At 42.1% G+C, this 15,617-nt stretch overlaps 1 protein-coding gene across 3 annotated transcripts in view; it reads right to left on the bottom strand.

The window, feature by feature from the left end:
- GRM7 (glutamate metabotropic receptor 7) overlaps nt 1–15,617 on the bottom strand; it is a 304,125-nt gene that overhangs the window by 92,986 nt on the left and 195,522 nt on the right. For all 3 annotated transcript variants that reach the window (XM_055708082.1, XM_027811686.2, XM_027811687.2), the window contains exons 6-7: nt 6,818–7,018; nt 582–721 (exon numbers count right to left, since the gene is read on the bottom strand). In XM_055708082.1, coding sequence (XP_055564057.1) covers nt 582–721; nt 6,818–7,018 — 341 coding nt within the window. The remainder of the gene's footprint in view (nt 1–581; nt 722–6,817; nt 7,019–15,617) is intronic.

The following is a 15,617-nucleotide window of genomic DNA, read 5'->3' as shown; positions in this document are numbered from 1 at the left end:
GCTTCCTCAGCCACCACTCATGTTTTTTTCCATGTGGGAAACATCAAAGTATCTTTGATCACCTGCTCTTACGTGCTTGTTTTTCTTCAGGCATCATTACAAGATGGCCATCTCATTCATGTGGATATCTTTGCTACATGCTGCAAACTAACACCGGAAGAGTGAGTCACTCAAAACCCATTAAGTTTCAGCTTTCCTAAAACTGGAAGAACTGAAGAGTATAACCAGAAAAAAACACAAAGCATCTGCAAATGAAAGCCCATTGATTCCAAACTACAATGCATTATTGCTTCATTTTCCAGGCTGGCAACTAGGGACTTCAGACACACAAAAGTAATAAAATTTGCATGATCACCTGACACCTCCATCAGTCTGAGGAGCTTCGGTACTCAGGGTACAGAGAAAAGGCTGCAGGACAGTACAAGAAGGTAACACACAAAAATAAAACCAAAACCAAAACCCAAACATGGTGTAGCTGCAAAGAAATAGTAAAGATCCCTATTAATTTTTGGAGGATGAAAAAAACCATTTAGTGAGTATACCGGACAAAAAGGAGAAAGCAAAGAACAAGATAGACTCACGTTGAGCTGGAGATCATCTGTCCACTGGCCAACGAGGCGGTAGCCCGGGGTGCTGGTGTTTGTGGTGTGGTACTGGAAGATGTCGTAGCGCCCCGGGGCATCACCGTTTTTGTTGAACATCACTGGAGTGCCTGCACTGCCTGAGGGAAGGAAAGAAGACAAAATCCAACCAACCAATGCCAAATCTTTACAATATCTATTTTATTTAGTCATGGTTGAGAGCTTTCAGACTGGCAATGTGTTTCGGGTAAAGGTCATCTATCACCCCAGCCATCTAAAAGGCATACTTCAGGACACAGTGGCATCATCCCAGCCCTCTTACAGAGATTATCACTGCTCAAACCTACTGACTAAAAATAAAACAAAGCAAAACTAGATCAGCCTTACTTCACTCTAGCTTTGCACAAAGCAAGAAATATCAGAAGGCTTTTCTTCCTCCCCTTCAGTCTCCCTCCCCTCTCTCTTTCCTCGGGGAGTTCTTTAGTGAAAATCACTCCTGTGAATGGAGCCTCTAAATGATTTTTTTCCCCCCCAGAAAATGTTCCATCTGCTTCTGAGAGATACTGCTGTCAGAAGTCAGTCCAGGTCTAGTGAATCTTGACTAGCATCCAGAAATAGCTTCCTCCTCCACAATATGTTCTTATTCCCAGAATCAGCATGCAGTTGGGGTGGAAAAGAACAGACTAAGCTATAAGAAGACTCTTCCTTGTGTACTCGCTTATTTAGGCTCTATGATACTGACACAGGCTGAAAAGTATCTCAGTTCAGGATCAGACTCCTGAATTAACTTTATTTGTCATGTACTAAGGTGGCTACCACGGGTAAGGGAGTGCAGGGCAAGCAGCAAGGCCAGGATACCCTCAACAACCCCTCCTTTGAGCCTGTGCTGGGCAAAGCCAGCTGGCAGCCTCGAGGGGCACTGACAGCCGAGCGATGGGACAGGCCATTCCTGGTCCTCAGGTAGGTCCTCACCAGAACTTCTGCATTCTAATTCCCATGGCACTAGATGGGAACCCTTTCTTCCACGAGGATTCACAGCAGCATTGCATTTCCTCGATCTCTAGGTGAAAACTTCAAGGGTGACATTTATTTCAAGACATATTAAAACAGGTTTCAGTAGGGTAGAGTGATATTGTGTCAAGATTGAAGATTATGACAATACTCCAGCATATCTATATTCAAAGCTTCCTCCTCTTGCGTAACTTTTTTTTCCCTAAAGCAATGAAAAATCTCTCCTATTGTAGCATTGAACTTTAAGATTATGATTTTCTTCACGATTCCCATTCTTCATTGAATTCCAGTGAGTGAAAAAAGATTTGAAGGAGAGAATTAGCATAGTTTCCATTCTAGCCCTGGTAAATTGTTTCTTGTCTATCCTACAATCCTCCGAGATCAGATACAAATTCAGTTCAAAGGCTGGTACAGAAAATCTTCCACTAAGATCTCCCCTCACTGGTTCCTTACAAGCACCAGGCAGATATTTAATTGTCATTACAGATTAATGTAAGCAGAATACATTTACAGTGAAAACACTTAAAGTGAATAAGAAGAAATGGCTGTAATTCCTAGGCTCCTTCAGAACATCAGCACAAACGGTAAATGGGATTTAGCTAATCACGACTCTTAAAAGGGTGTATATTATTAGTTAAGCTTGGTTTTGTCAGAGCTGACAAAAACGTACAATTCAAAGGGTAGGAGCTGACGTGAGGCTCCCAAAATGCAACACAGACATTTGTGGATTCCCCGTATCCTGAAGGAACAGCAGCCTGGGCATGAAGAAGGGTCCATGTCTGCACATCAGGAGGCAGAGCAAGAGCGCACACCGCCGCTGTGGCCAGGCCAAAGTCACCAGTACCAAGACAAACTCTGCTGCCCCAAAGTCTTCTGTAGGCTGAGGGTAAGCAGTCAAGAACATCTCTACGGTCACCCTCATGGGCCATGGGGAGCATCACCCATAACCCTCCTGACTAAGCCGTAGCCACCATGCCACGGTGTGGGGGGTAGAGCCAAGCCTCTCCATCCCTGGGTGGCACCCAGGGCAGGTCACCTGCCTGCCTGCAGACAGTGCTGGCAGGGCCCCCCTTCCCTGGGGGCAACAGGTTGAGAAGCAGAAGGCCATTGTGAAGGACAGACGCTGTTACGGACCTAAGAGATCCTAAAGTGAGAATGTACCAGGAACCATCACTCCAAAATGCTATTTCTGTGTTTTGCAGGAAGAAGAAAACTTTTTGTAGGTTGCTGATAATTGTTGCTTTGTGTAGCTGCATGCAGACAGCTTTTAAACACTGACATTTAAAATGATCCTTAAGATCAGCAGACGCACTTGGATGCTACAGGGCTGCAGACTCCACAGCAATACGGCACGATACAGCACTGCCTGCCGGGTCGTCTCCAGAGGCCCCTAAGGCACAGTCCCTCGGGACACTGACCTCATATGTATGGATACTTGATAGTCAGTAGTAAACAGCTGTTGCTTTTTTCAGGTACATCACCATTTATGTGTTTAATATATACAGGAAAAAAAAAAGCTGTGAAGACTCTGGGATCTGTAGGGAAGATAAATATCTATAGAAATGCAAAAAAATGATAAATCTTGGGTCATAAGCCAAGCAGAAGCGTCCTGTTTCTGGACTTTGAAGTTGGAGTAACTGGAATCCCAGCCAAGGATCTGCTTAGTGAGTGCAAGGCTTCTTTAACCTCTGTGTGGGCTCGGGTGCATGCTTCGGTGCTCTCTTTGTACCACCTGTCAGTCCTATTTTAAATTGCTGCAGTATTTCAGTTTTCACTTGCAACTCAAGTTCTTTTGTGCACTTATGAAAATAATAAAAAGTAATGTATGAAAACCTCATTACAGAGAAGGAACGTTATTTTCAAAAATGATCCTTTTTGTAATTTGACTTTTTGATCTTCTAATTATTAATGCATAAATTTGTTTAGTTTTTTGATAATTCAGGATGTATTTTCCTTCTATTAAGGTTTACAATAATTTTGCTCAGCCCCAGCAAACGCTGCAGAAACTGAGTATTAGCCTCTGGACTGCAGCATCTCGGTCACTCCGAGGCTACAACAATTTACTTCAGTTCCTACCAAATAAGCTGCCTTCTCACTACACAGACAGAGAGAAGACAGGACACCCCTTCACCTGCAAAATGCATTCAAGACAGACGTGATCCAACTGAATTTGTAGGATTTCCATTTCCTAATCACCACAAGATGAGAAATGAATTAATGGGAGAAGGACAGGGTGCCATACGGGCACAACTAGCTAAGGTATTGCTGTGTTATTCGGCTCATGTTTACTGCAGTTCAAAGACCTGAAGGGCTCATACAAACAGAACCTTTAGCTTTTTCACTGGCAAAAGTACAACCACTTTGCACTTTGAGATTTTCAGGTTCTCACTGCATGAGCACTCAAGGTTTTCAGTTTTCCATATTTTAGGCCTTTTTGTTCTCAGGGTAGTGTGACGATATCAAAATTCATACTGAGCTCCTAGCACAAATCCAGTCTCTCTTCATTAAAGTGTTGCTTAAGCTCTTTCTGCATGAACGTAATTACCTTTGCAAGGAAGAAAAGACTCCAAAAGCAGCCACAGACAAGATGATTTCAATTGCACCGTGACAAGGAGACATATTACATGCAAAAAGGATCTCAAGCTCATGGGCTCAGGATGCTTTATTTTTATTTTTATTTTTTTTTCTCTTTAGCATATGGCTTGGACAAAGCATTTCCACTGCTCCATTTTGTGGTTTAACTACAAATTTAGGTAGAAGACTGGGAGAACAGGATTTTAAGCATAGACTAAATATTGCTTTCCAAGTGCTAACCTTCACGAGATGGAGTTGCAGGGCTGCCCGGGGAAGGGCAGGTTAAGATCAAGGCTAACACCAAGACAGCTGACACGAGCCCAGCAGCGCACTCCTCCATCCCTGCCCTCCCAGCCACCACATGATGGCCAAGGAACATGGAGACACCAGACTTGTGTTGCAGGAGCTCCCAGGCTTTATCAACAGGAATACACCACCCAGACCACCTAAAGCATCTCTCATTGTTTCTTCCATCCCCCCATCCCTCTGCATTTTTCAGGCTGGCCTCGTCTGTTCCGTGAGTTACACGATGATTGTTTATCCTGTACCACTGGGAAGACTGAACCTACCCACATCAGTTCTGGGAATTTACTTTTATAGCACACCGAGAAGAAACTGGCTTTGGAGCATCTTCCACAGCCTGGTGAATGAGCCCCAGGAGGGCTGCAGCTGAACATGGAGCCTGGGTGTACAAACACATGTGAAGCTGTACACTATGAATACACAGAAGCAGCTAATCTCTGCCCCTGAACAATGAACCTTAAAGAAATTTGTTGTTTTCCCACAGAATACACTTACACCCACACAGCCATGAGAAATTGAAAAGGTTTACAGCTACTTCAGTTTTGCCACCATTCTCATGCCCATGTTAAAAAGCAAACCACTACTTCAGCCCCTGTGCTGGACATGAGTTACATGTACACAAGCAAAGAAAAAAACCCTATGGCCGTGTAAATCAATCACAAATGGAAGAAAAAAAGTTATCTTTTAAAACGCTGACCAAGAAAACACAAATAAGGAAACCAAAGTTGGTGCAAACCAGTTTTTGGAGCTGGACAGTATGCAACATTAGCTGAACATCCATTTTCTCATAAATTATTTCTCAGCTCTATTAAAATGATTAGATGACCATTCAGCATCTTTATATGCAAAAACTGCCTGGAGATGACCATGTATGACCTGCTTTTCAGTACTAAAATGGCCCAAGTGCAATACTGTTCACGAATGCCGTCCTTCTACGGGAGGTTTGTCCTTTGTAATTAACCTTCCAAAATGAGGAAAGTAGAACTCTCCAGACCTCCTCAGATCATTCATCTCAAAATTTGCTCCTGGCTGTAGTTAACACCACTTAATTCAAGGGAAGAAATTAAAATCTCCTCATATTCACCTTGCTCTTTATGAGATGATTTATATAGGAAGGAAAAATATCCTTGGGACAAATGACCAAACTTGACCACGAAATACCTGTGTTCCTATCTTTACATCTCTCAGGTCTTACTGGCTATGTGTAGGTCTTGTTAAGATTATTATTGAAAATGTTTATTAGTAGATCGCAGCAGGGAACACCTCACTGTGCTGTCCCAGGAGGATGTGAAGGTCATGCAAACACCTCTTCCAGGCAGTGATGGCCCCGGCCGCCTCGCGCATTTCAAAAGGATATTTTTTCAGTACTTTCCTAAATCTGTTTTAAATACGGATTTGGAGGTCTAGCTTCTGGCTCCAGGTTAAATCTCAGATTTCCATCTTACACAGAGCTAGGGCAAGAGCAGTAAGACCTCCTGGTAAGTACATTAGCAAGGTTTATGGAGGAGAAATAACATTTGGTTGCTGTAATGTTACTTGCTGTAAGCGATCTGCTCTGGTGCCTCTGGTTAGGTTGCAGGTTAATGTTTGTTAGTGAAACTAATAAAATTACAGTAAAACATATACAGGCAAGGAAATTGTGCTAATATTTAGGCCTGATTTATATACTGCAATGGAGGGAAAATACATGAAACCCCGTTGTACTGTCAAAACAGAGGGCTGGTATCGTATCCATCACTGCCATACCTGGTGGACAACTGGTAAGCAAAAAGATAAAGTTCCCCCATCCTTATTCCTACCATGTTTCATCTCCTCTGCAGTCTTGCTAGAGGAATGAAGGTTGGAGCAACTACTCTGTCTACATCACATAGTTCTGGTTCTGCCAGTGGACCTGGCCCATTAGCTGTCCTCTCCCTTCTCTTGAGCATGCAGCTAAGTTGGGTTCAGGGTACCAGAATTTCACCCAGTTAGTTTTCTCCAAGTGAAATAATATGAATAAACAGGAAGAAATGATGTGCGATGATAACAGAGTCCTAGGGTTTCAGCAGGCATATTTAGTCAGAGACAAGCTCAGGCTTTTACCCAGTTATTTCTCCCATAGGAAATCAGTCTTCTGGAAGGCATCCTAAAATAGCAGCATGTCTTTGGGCAGTAGTAGCCTATTTGCCTTGGCTAAAACATGATGTTTTCAAATAGATACTAAATAAACATGGTCTTCTGCCACAAACTCTAATGTAACAATAAAAGAAGTCTTGAACTGTAATGAATGAAAAAAATACATGAAGTGAAATTATATGGAAAAGAGCCACATAGGTCAATATGCTACCGAAGAAGCAGTCTCAGCTCACCATTGAAGTTTACACTGCGTATGTACTTGAGCAGCTTTTTGCCTCCTGCGTGCTCCATCTCAGGGCAGACCCCCGGGTAGTCGGCACAGAGGTCCTTGTTCATGTGGTGCAGCGCATGTGCCATGGCGTACACAGCGTCGATCACGAACTGGACCTTCCCCTCCTGCTCATAGTGGGAGTCTTTGCCAATTCTCTCCTGCCCTGCATGTTAAAAACACACACACACAGACACACACAGAAGGTCAGTAAGGAACAGTATTTTCTTGATACCGAATACAAATTACTCCTCTTGGAGCACATTTAAAGAACTTCATGCTCCTGGTGATGCAATAAAACATTCTGAGTTATAGTTTTGTAATTAAAACAAAACCAAAACGTCCTTCTTGATAACAGAATCATCAACACTTTTTGCAACTTTTTCTACCATGATCCAGCGAAACAAATCCTACCATAATCACAAACTTGCAACTCTAACCTACAGAGACCATCTTCGAGAGAGAAAACACCAGACCCCGTATACTCCCCAAGTATGTCTTTGAAAGAAGAAAGCATTTAAAATAAAGCACAGCTGGTATTTTAAAGTCTGGTGTTTCATTCTGCTGCAAATCCCTCTAACTGAAAGACAGAGCCAGATTGAGGGAAGAAAGAACCACTTCAGAGATGCAACCAAAGGGGTGCTCCAGAGAGCTGAGCGAGCATGCCTGCTATTAATGCCACCTGGGGAAGCTCAGTCTGTTTGCATTAACTCGCACCCCCTTTCTCCCCAACTGCAGAGAATGAAATGTCCTTCAGAATCCACTGATTGCTTTTAAAATATTTTAGCAGGCAAGAACTGAAGGCATCCGAACGCTTAATGTCATGCCAACTGCAACGGGGGGAAAGCAGTGCTTTGAAAGCCATTCCTTGATCACCACAGCACCCAGCACATTAGAAACAACAAACCTTCTGCCTCAGAGATCTGACTGGCCAAGGCATAAAAAAAGTCTGAGAGAAGGGAGGCATTTGGAGATGGAAAGTCAGAACACAGAATTTAAACGACAAAGAGCCAAAGGAGCTCAAGTGCAGCAACAAAAAACCAGGTGAATCTAAATATTTTGAATGGTAGTCTTCTGCCTTAACTCAGACTTGAGATGGATACATAACCTGGGAACGTGACCATAAAACCAGGCAATAACGTGGCCTTCCTGCTCTTCTGGCTGCGTGAGCAGATAACTGGTCCCTCCACAATTAAGTAGCAAACTGAACAGTATTTTGAGAGCTTGAAGCTCTCTCAAAAAAAAGAACAGGTCGAGAATCGTGAATCTTTGATTTTTTTACTTTTTCCCCTGAAATTGTCCACTACTCATTTTACTTTGTCCAAGTAACACCTGCACGATTCAATCTGTCCAGCTGCAAAATGTGTGATTATACCTGCCTACCTCACCAGGGTTTTGAGAAATGTAATTACTGCTTGTGAAGTGTTCTGAGCTGCATCGACAGAAGCAACAGAAGTGCAATCTATTCTTTTCCAAGGGTGGCAAAAGCACATCCCACTTGTTCGACCTGCAGCACTGTGCTTCTTTCTAACCTCCATTGGTCCTGCTCACCTCCCTGCGTTACCTGCAGCCTGGGTACTGCCACAAGCCCCAAGGAGCCAGCCCTCAGGGTCATCTTTTGCAAATATTTTAGAGACATTCAATCAAAGCAAATGCTGGGTTGGAGGATACGAGTGGGGGAAATTCCTTTGTTAACATCCTTAATTAGAAATAGGGATGAGTGAATTTAAATTAACTGATTGACACTAATGAGGAAAGGAAATCTAGTTGTTAATGACTGTGAGAACTGATGATTTTAACAGAGGCAAGAAGTCCATTTTCCCATGGCTGCTCAGCTGACATGTTTCTACCTTCCTTTTGCGCCAATGAACAGCGGCTTTAGGGGCACCAGACCCTGTCGCCCAGAGCCAGCCCAAGCCACCTCCCCTGCAGCAGCTCTGGTTTGTGGGAAGCCATCATCAGGGAGCAGCCTTGGTCTTCTCCAACGTGATTTCCCTTGGGGCACCATCTTGATTCAACTATCAGGTTGAATCATTTTGCAGGCAGGCTATGAGCAACATGCTTTGATCAGTTTTTTTCTCAGCTCATGAGAAAAAGGCAGTCCCAAACAATCCTTTTTTTTTTCCTCTTTGAGTGGAGAGGTGGTAGACAAGACTTACAAATAAGCACAGAAAGATCACCACCTTTAAACATAAATTCTACAAGCACAAAGAATGTCTACATACGTCCACAAAAGTGATTTGCTTGAAAGTAAGCAAAGATATAGTAATCCCCCTAGATGAACATCTTTAATTACCTACACTTTTCCTCCTCCTGTTTCCCTCTGTAATTGCCAAATTGCACCATTGACATTGATCCATTCAAGCTGCCTCAACTTTAAATCTGAACTACACTAGAAACATTGAAATCCTGCAAATAATTCAGCAGGGTGAGAGATTCCAGACTGTGAAGATCCACGTACTGTCCTCTTCATTATGTCACTCCCCTCCCATTGCTTACAGAACTCATCCCAGTTCCAGGCCCTGGCAAAGAAAAGGCTTTTAAGTGGTTTCAGCTCAGCTACTTAACCAGATTAGCAATGCAACAGAAACGCATGCCAGGGGAAGTGAACCTGGGGTTGAAAAGGCTGTACACAAACAATATTGATCCAGCGTGTATTAGGTTCCAGAGGCCCAGTTAGCCAAATGCACAGCAGAAAGAAAACCTTTAGCAGTGAACACATCTGTGAAAGAATCTCAACGAAATCCACTTGAAAAAAACCAAGAGCAATGTTAACAGTGTCCAAGTGTGAAAATATTAAAGATGTTAAAAACTTAATAGAATTTCCAGTAACAAGAATGCTTTTCTATACAGCTTTTTAGTTTTCAACAGCCATTTAGTTGAGTATTAAACATCAAGAATTTGTGCAAAATAAATTCAGATATGGAGTCAAATGGAACTGTCTGCCCAGAATCCATGCATCAACTTATACAACTAGAACAAGAGTGTGCTATCCTCCATATAAACATCAGTTGAGTTGCCTTTTAAAGAGGATTTATTGCGATTAGAAGTTTAGCCCAAATTTGAACCAGCGAAGGACCTGCAAAGCAATTGCCATATTTTACATACATCAAATAGACTTCATACTTCAAGACAAAAAAAAAATAAATACATATTTAAAGTATCCAAATCAATGGGTCTGGCTGAACAGAGACTTCCCTCTAGTTTATACCAAACTGCCATCACAGTAACCCAGCAAGCAGCAGATCAGTCCCATTTTCAGACAGGGATAAACCCAGGCAATGGGCACAATTTTAATTCCAACTTCAACACTAGTGTGTCAAGTTTTTCCCCTTCCTAGGTTTAGCTGAAAAAGCCAAGCAGAAAGTTTAATCACATGCTTCAGGAATAGCTCCTGTACATACAGGTGTATAGTAATTCAAGTAGGAATTACTCCTGGAAGAGCAGCAAACTCACAGCAGTCATTAGCTTCTTACCGACAGAAGCCGGTGCTGTGTATGCCTCTTGGCAAAGGGCAGGCTTGAACCCCCAGCCCAGTCACGTCCGGATCGGGGGCGTCTCAGGGGAGCGATCCCTGGTGTAAGAGAAAGAACCAGCACAGGAACTCAGGTGCAGCACCCACGCAACCCTCCGTGCTGTCAGAAGACACCAGAAGCACAGGTGAACACAAACCCCATTTGCACTGATGTGCGAATCTTCTGTCCTTCTTATGTGCCCTGTTCTTTAAAGGCTCCTTTTCTTTTTTTTTCTTTCCTTTTTAACTTGCCGATCTTCAGGAGCCATGCAATAACATTATTTTCTTCAGGAATGAAGTAGCTGACACCCGAGACACATGCACAGAAAGTGATTTCAAGAGAATGCACTTTTGTTCCATGGATTTTAAATGGAGTACCTTGGGATGTCAGGAGAGGGATGAAACACAAAAGAAATTTATTGACATGAGCATTTTTTGCTTCCAAAAGATCTATTTGAAGGTGATGACAAATAATTTAACCTCGCTTCCTACTAGAGTCTCAAGTGCTCATCATCATGATTCCTAAGAGAGTGAGCAGTTAGGTCTCTTGCTTCAGGCAAATCTTCACAAGAGAAAAATACTGCAACAAAGAGAGGAAAAAAAAGCCCCAAACCCAGAGTAGTGAAAACGCAGAGAGTAAGAAGTCCTCTTATACCATCTCCTTCAGCTGACAGAAATGAAATGCAAATTTAAGAATTCCTGGTCACACTTTCTGCATCTCCACACCGGCAACGCTCAACACCTTGTACGGAAAAGGAGCTGACAACATCATTTTTCACATTACACTTTCTCAATATCTCTCCTTCAGCCAATTTTTTCTGGACTCATCTCTGATCGACACATAATATAGGGGGTATGTTATGATGTATAAATAGTATTGCAAGGACAATTTTTGTGGCATATAATTCAGACAGACAGACATCAAAATCCCACTTCCTTGGTGCTTATGTTACATGAATTCAGACAGTGGTTCAGTTTCTGAAGGATTAAACGCATTTTCAAAGGAACTTACATAATAGTACTGCTGAGAACCTGGTGATACAGATTTAATTTAAAGATTGCAGAATGCTCACAGTATCAAACAAGCAGCTATTATTTGTACCAGCTAGAATTCAGTAGCTGGTTAAGTGCTGACAGAAAAATATATGCTCTTAACCCACCTCCATCATATTTAGCATCATTAGAAACCTGATGCCTGTGAGCTGAGACATCCATGATGCACCAGCTACAATTACGAGTCTGTAAGCGTGCTAGTCCCCATATATGCTATTTCATATGACACTGAAGCTTCCTCCAGCTACACACAGAGCAGAGAGCTCAGCCTGTGCAGCTGCAACAGCTGTGCTCATGGCACTCCAGAAACATCCACAATAACACAAAACAAACGGATCCTTCCCTAATAGACAAGTACCTACATCCAGGGCTCTCCAAAACAAGATCAGAGCTATTACCCGTCAGATATTCACTCATGCTATAGACACTGCCGCGCACACAGGAGGTGTAACATCTGAAGGCTTCTCCAAATAAGCTCTTTATTTGAAAGTAGCTGAGTACTAGAGCTTGAGAAAAACCAACAATATGCTAGAGTAAATATTGTAATTTAAACAAGCAGAGTAAGACAATCAGCCTCTTTGCCATATAATCCATGTATTGTCATTTTGCAAGACATACAAGATCGAATAATACAGCTACATAGTTACAGTCATCTATCTGGCCCATCCTAATTCAGAAGATCTCATTATAGACAAAAGCCTTTATCTCAAGACCATCAATCCAATCCCCATGGATTTTCATGGGGAAAACAGATGAACCTTCACGGTTCTACTGCTAACCACAGAAGAACATCTTTTCTTAGTGGTGAGCTGGCAGTACTGGGTTGGATTCTGTGACCTTAAAGGTCTTTTCCAACCTCAGTGATTTGATGATTTTGTGCTAGGACAAAATTTCAGCCTGAATATCATCTCCTTCAGGCTACGGTGAGCTGGCAGAGTCAGGGCAGCAGCACAGCCCAGGAAGGCCAGAGCACCCACCTCCCTAACGCTGACATGTGCCGTCTCTGTCTTATTTCTAGTGGCTAAAGAAAGCTCGCCCAAATCTGCTCTGCAGCCTTCAGCATCGGCACAGCTCCACAGCCCCCTGCAGCCTGATGAAGAGAAATAACTTCATATCGCACAATAGATTTGAAAGTCAGACCAACTGTTCTATTCCAATAACCAGCAGGAAAGCCTTTTTTAACTAGAAAGGTGATTTTTCTTAAATTGGTACACCTTGACCCACAGCCAGAGATTTGCAATAGTAGATAGAGATGTACAAGCAGAGATACAGACTCCAGTAACACCACCAAAACCCACAGACAGCAGATGTAGCCATCTTTAACTATGCCTAATCAACTAACGCCCTCCAACCAAACTTTGGAAACCAGGCTCTCACAATGCCTTACAACGTATTCCTCACCCAGGAGGATCAAAAAAAATAAAAAATTTCTGTACTGTAACTGGTCTTCACTCACAAGTATTAAAGTAAAAACCAAAAGTAGCATAGTGCAGCAGAAAGTCCTATGGAACATTTGTTATTTCAATCCTAGAAATAACAATATTACATAATAAGGATCATAATAGTAGTAATAATCCAGCAGTTTACAGAAAGCTTTGATGCAATGAGTTTTGTGAAGCTACATCCACTTCCATTTGTCAGACAATGATTATTTTCCTCAATTACACTGATTCAACCCACCGTAAGAGTTTCTTTTCTCATGTGTGTCTGTGCATCTAAAAGAATAGATTTTAGATTAAAAAACTGACCTAATTTTCTTACCTGAGATGTTTTCTGTGCATGCAACACTCCTACTAAAACACACGCAATAGGTCTCATTCATATTCCAATGCTGAAGTGCTACAGTCATAAAAAAATCAGCACCAGGCTGGTTGATACCGATGTAAATCAGATACTTTACAGCTTCACACTGCTAAGGCACAAATGAAGAATGTTTCCTGTAGCAATAATTGCCAGTGAGGCCAGTGATCAAGCAAATGTATAGAAGCAGCACTTTTCAAAGATCAGAAGGCCTAAACTGGAGCTGTCTTTGTATTTGAGCACCTGGGTAAAAATGCAGTTTGCAAATAGAGGAATATGTATGTAAATAGCAAGACAACAGTCATTTGAATCACGGGGCTTTGTTGGCAAATCACCTTGGCAGTCTAGAAACATAAGCAATTCTAAGAAATGTATTTCTGAAAGATAATTGAGTTTAGACATCCACAAAACTGGTTTACCTTAAAGATTAAACTCTTCAAGGCTGTTTTAATGTTGGTTGCACCAACCACTGCAGGGTCCTTTCAGGAATTTTAGATATCTATATTTTGAAGTACTACAATGCTAAATAAGATTAGCTTTCTGAAATGAAAGCACAGAGATCATTAAGCTATAATGCATACTGGGAAAATTTAATATTACATGGAAAATATTCTGTTTATCAAGAGTTGCATGTAGCTAGTCAACTTGCAAGCTAGTGCATAACATGGGTCATTTGCTCCTAAATTTGTGCACATTCCATTTTTCAGAAAAAATATATTGACTTTTCTTTCTCATGGGTGTTAGCATTGGTATGTTTAGGCAGTCTGAAGACCATTGAAGTATTTACAAAACAAGATGCAATGCAATCTTGTAAAAGAACAGAGAACTGCAATCCTGGGTTTCAAACTGAAGTCAAACATCGGCTCAGTACGCATCCTCACACACGTCCTCATGTCTCCCAGCTATGGCTATAGCTGTACTGGCCCAGAGAAGTTAGAGGCATCACCTAAAGATGACCTGCACTTGGTAAAAAGCAGTTTACTGGAGAGCACATTGCTTCATTTGTGAGATGCATCTTGCTTTTGTCCACCCCCTTTGAACACTGCAATTTGAGAGGGAGCTTATTAGCAACATCACAGGCATCTTAGAAGACAGTCACCATCAGAAAGGAAAGAAAAAGCAGAAGCTGTCAATGGAAACACATTAGAAAAATACAGATCAGCCAAACACTTGCAAGGAAACATGGTATCGGTGTCCTGAGGCATGGGGGAAAGAGGCAGGCCCTACGAGCAAAGCAGGAAAACAACTACTTACATTGGTTATTTACCTGCATCAGAGCACGGGATACAGTTGAGAAGATAAATTTCCTATGCCTGTCTGCCCTTTAACCTTATCTGTATCTTGCAGGGCAAGCAGGAGAAGATATATTTTAAGTCTTCACCCTTTCTGCGCTGAAATATTATATGCCTTCACACACATGCATTAACACACACCATACCTCGAAGCCCGGAGGAGAAAATGCACACAGCAATCCCGGTAACAAGAGCTAACCAAAAGCTTTTTTGCTCATGCCTGTGCCATCAATCACACACCACAAAACCCTGGGCAAAAATCCATCCAGGCATGTAAATCCTGCCACGTTCAGGGGCAGCTGGGGAAGGGTATGCAAGTATTTGTCCTAAAGCAAATTATTTTACAGTTTGTATAGAGGATTCACGACAACCAGCCTTACTTTAAGTATTTTTGTATTTCAGCACATTGACTGCTTAGGACTAGACTACAGTTTAGGACTACTGTCTAGGCAGGACTACTTACAGATGATGACAGTGGGCGTTAAATAAAGACTTGGTCAGGTAGAAAGATCAAGTATCATTGGCCAAGATTTGGAAATAAAACCCAACCGAATAAAACAAAAAGCACAAACCCAAAAAAGACCCCTGAAGATTTGCTTTTAACCTTGTTCTGAAAAAAAAAAAAAAATAAAATTAAGAGGGATAGCAACAAAGCCTGGACCTCCACAGTCTTAGCTGCTCAACCACAGAGCTTACAATTTGTCCTTGCGTTACACACAGAGATGACAAGGTTCCCCCACCTTTACAAAGCACAGCTACAGAAAAAATTCATCTTGATGTACAGAAAATTGACTGCTAACTAAATGGAGCTAACTGAACTGCTGAGCTCCAGTGTAGCCTTGGAAAGGCATTTCGAGGTACGCTCACATTAAGCACACTCACAACCAGAGACAGAACGTTTTTCAAGCTGCAGATTCTTGGACAAGAGGAAAACGTACTGTGGGTGGTTTGGATCCTCCTAAACCTGCTTTCTTTCTGAAATTCTGAGGAATGCTTGATATTCATTGTAGGACCCAGACCCAGTGATATCAACAAGCCTTATCACAAATAGAAAGAGGGTGCTAAGAGGAGCCGGGAGCAGCCTGCAGAGACGGGGCAGCTTTCTG

The sequence above is a fragment of the Falco cherrug genome, chromosome 4, assembly GCF_023634085.1.
Source record: "Falco cherrug isolate bFalChe1 chromosome 4, bFalChe1.pri, whole genome shotgun sequence".
NCBI classification, from domain to species: domain Eukaryota; kingdom Metazoa; phylum Chordata; class Aves; order Falconiformes; family Falconidae; genus Falco; species Falco cherrug.
Note: the sequence above shows the minus strand (reverse complement) of the source record. Positions and strands in the feature narration are given on the sequence as shown.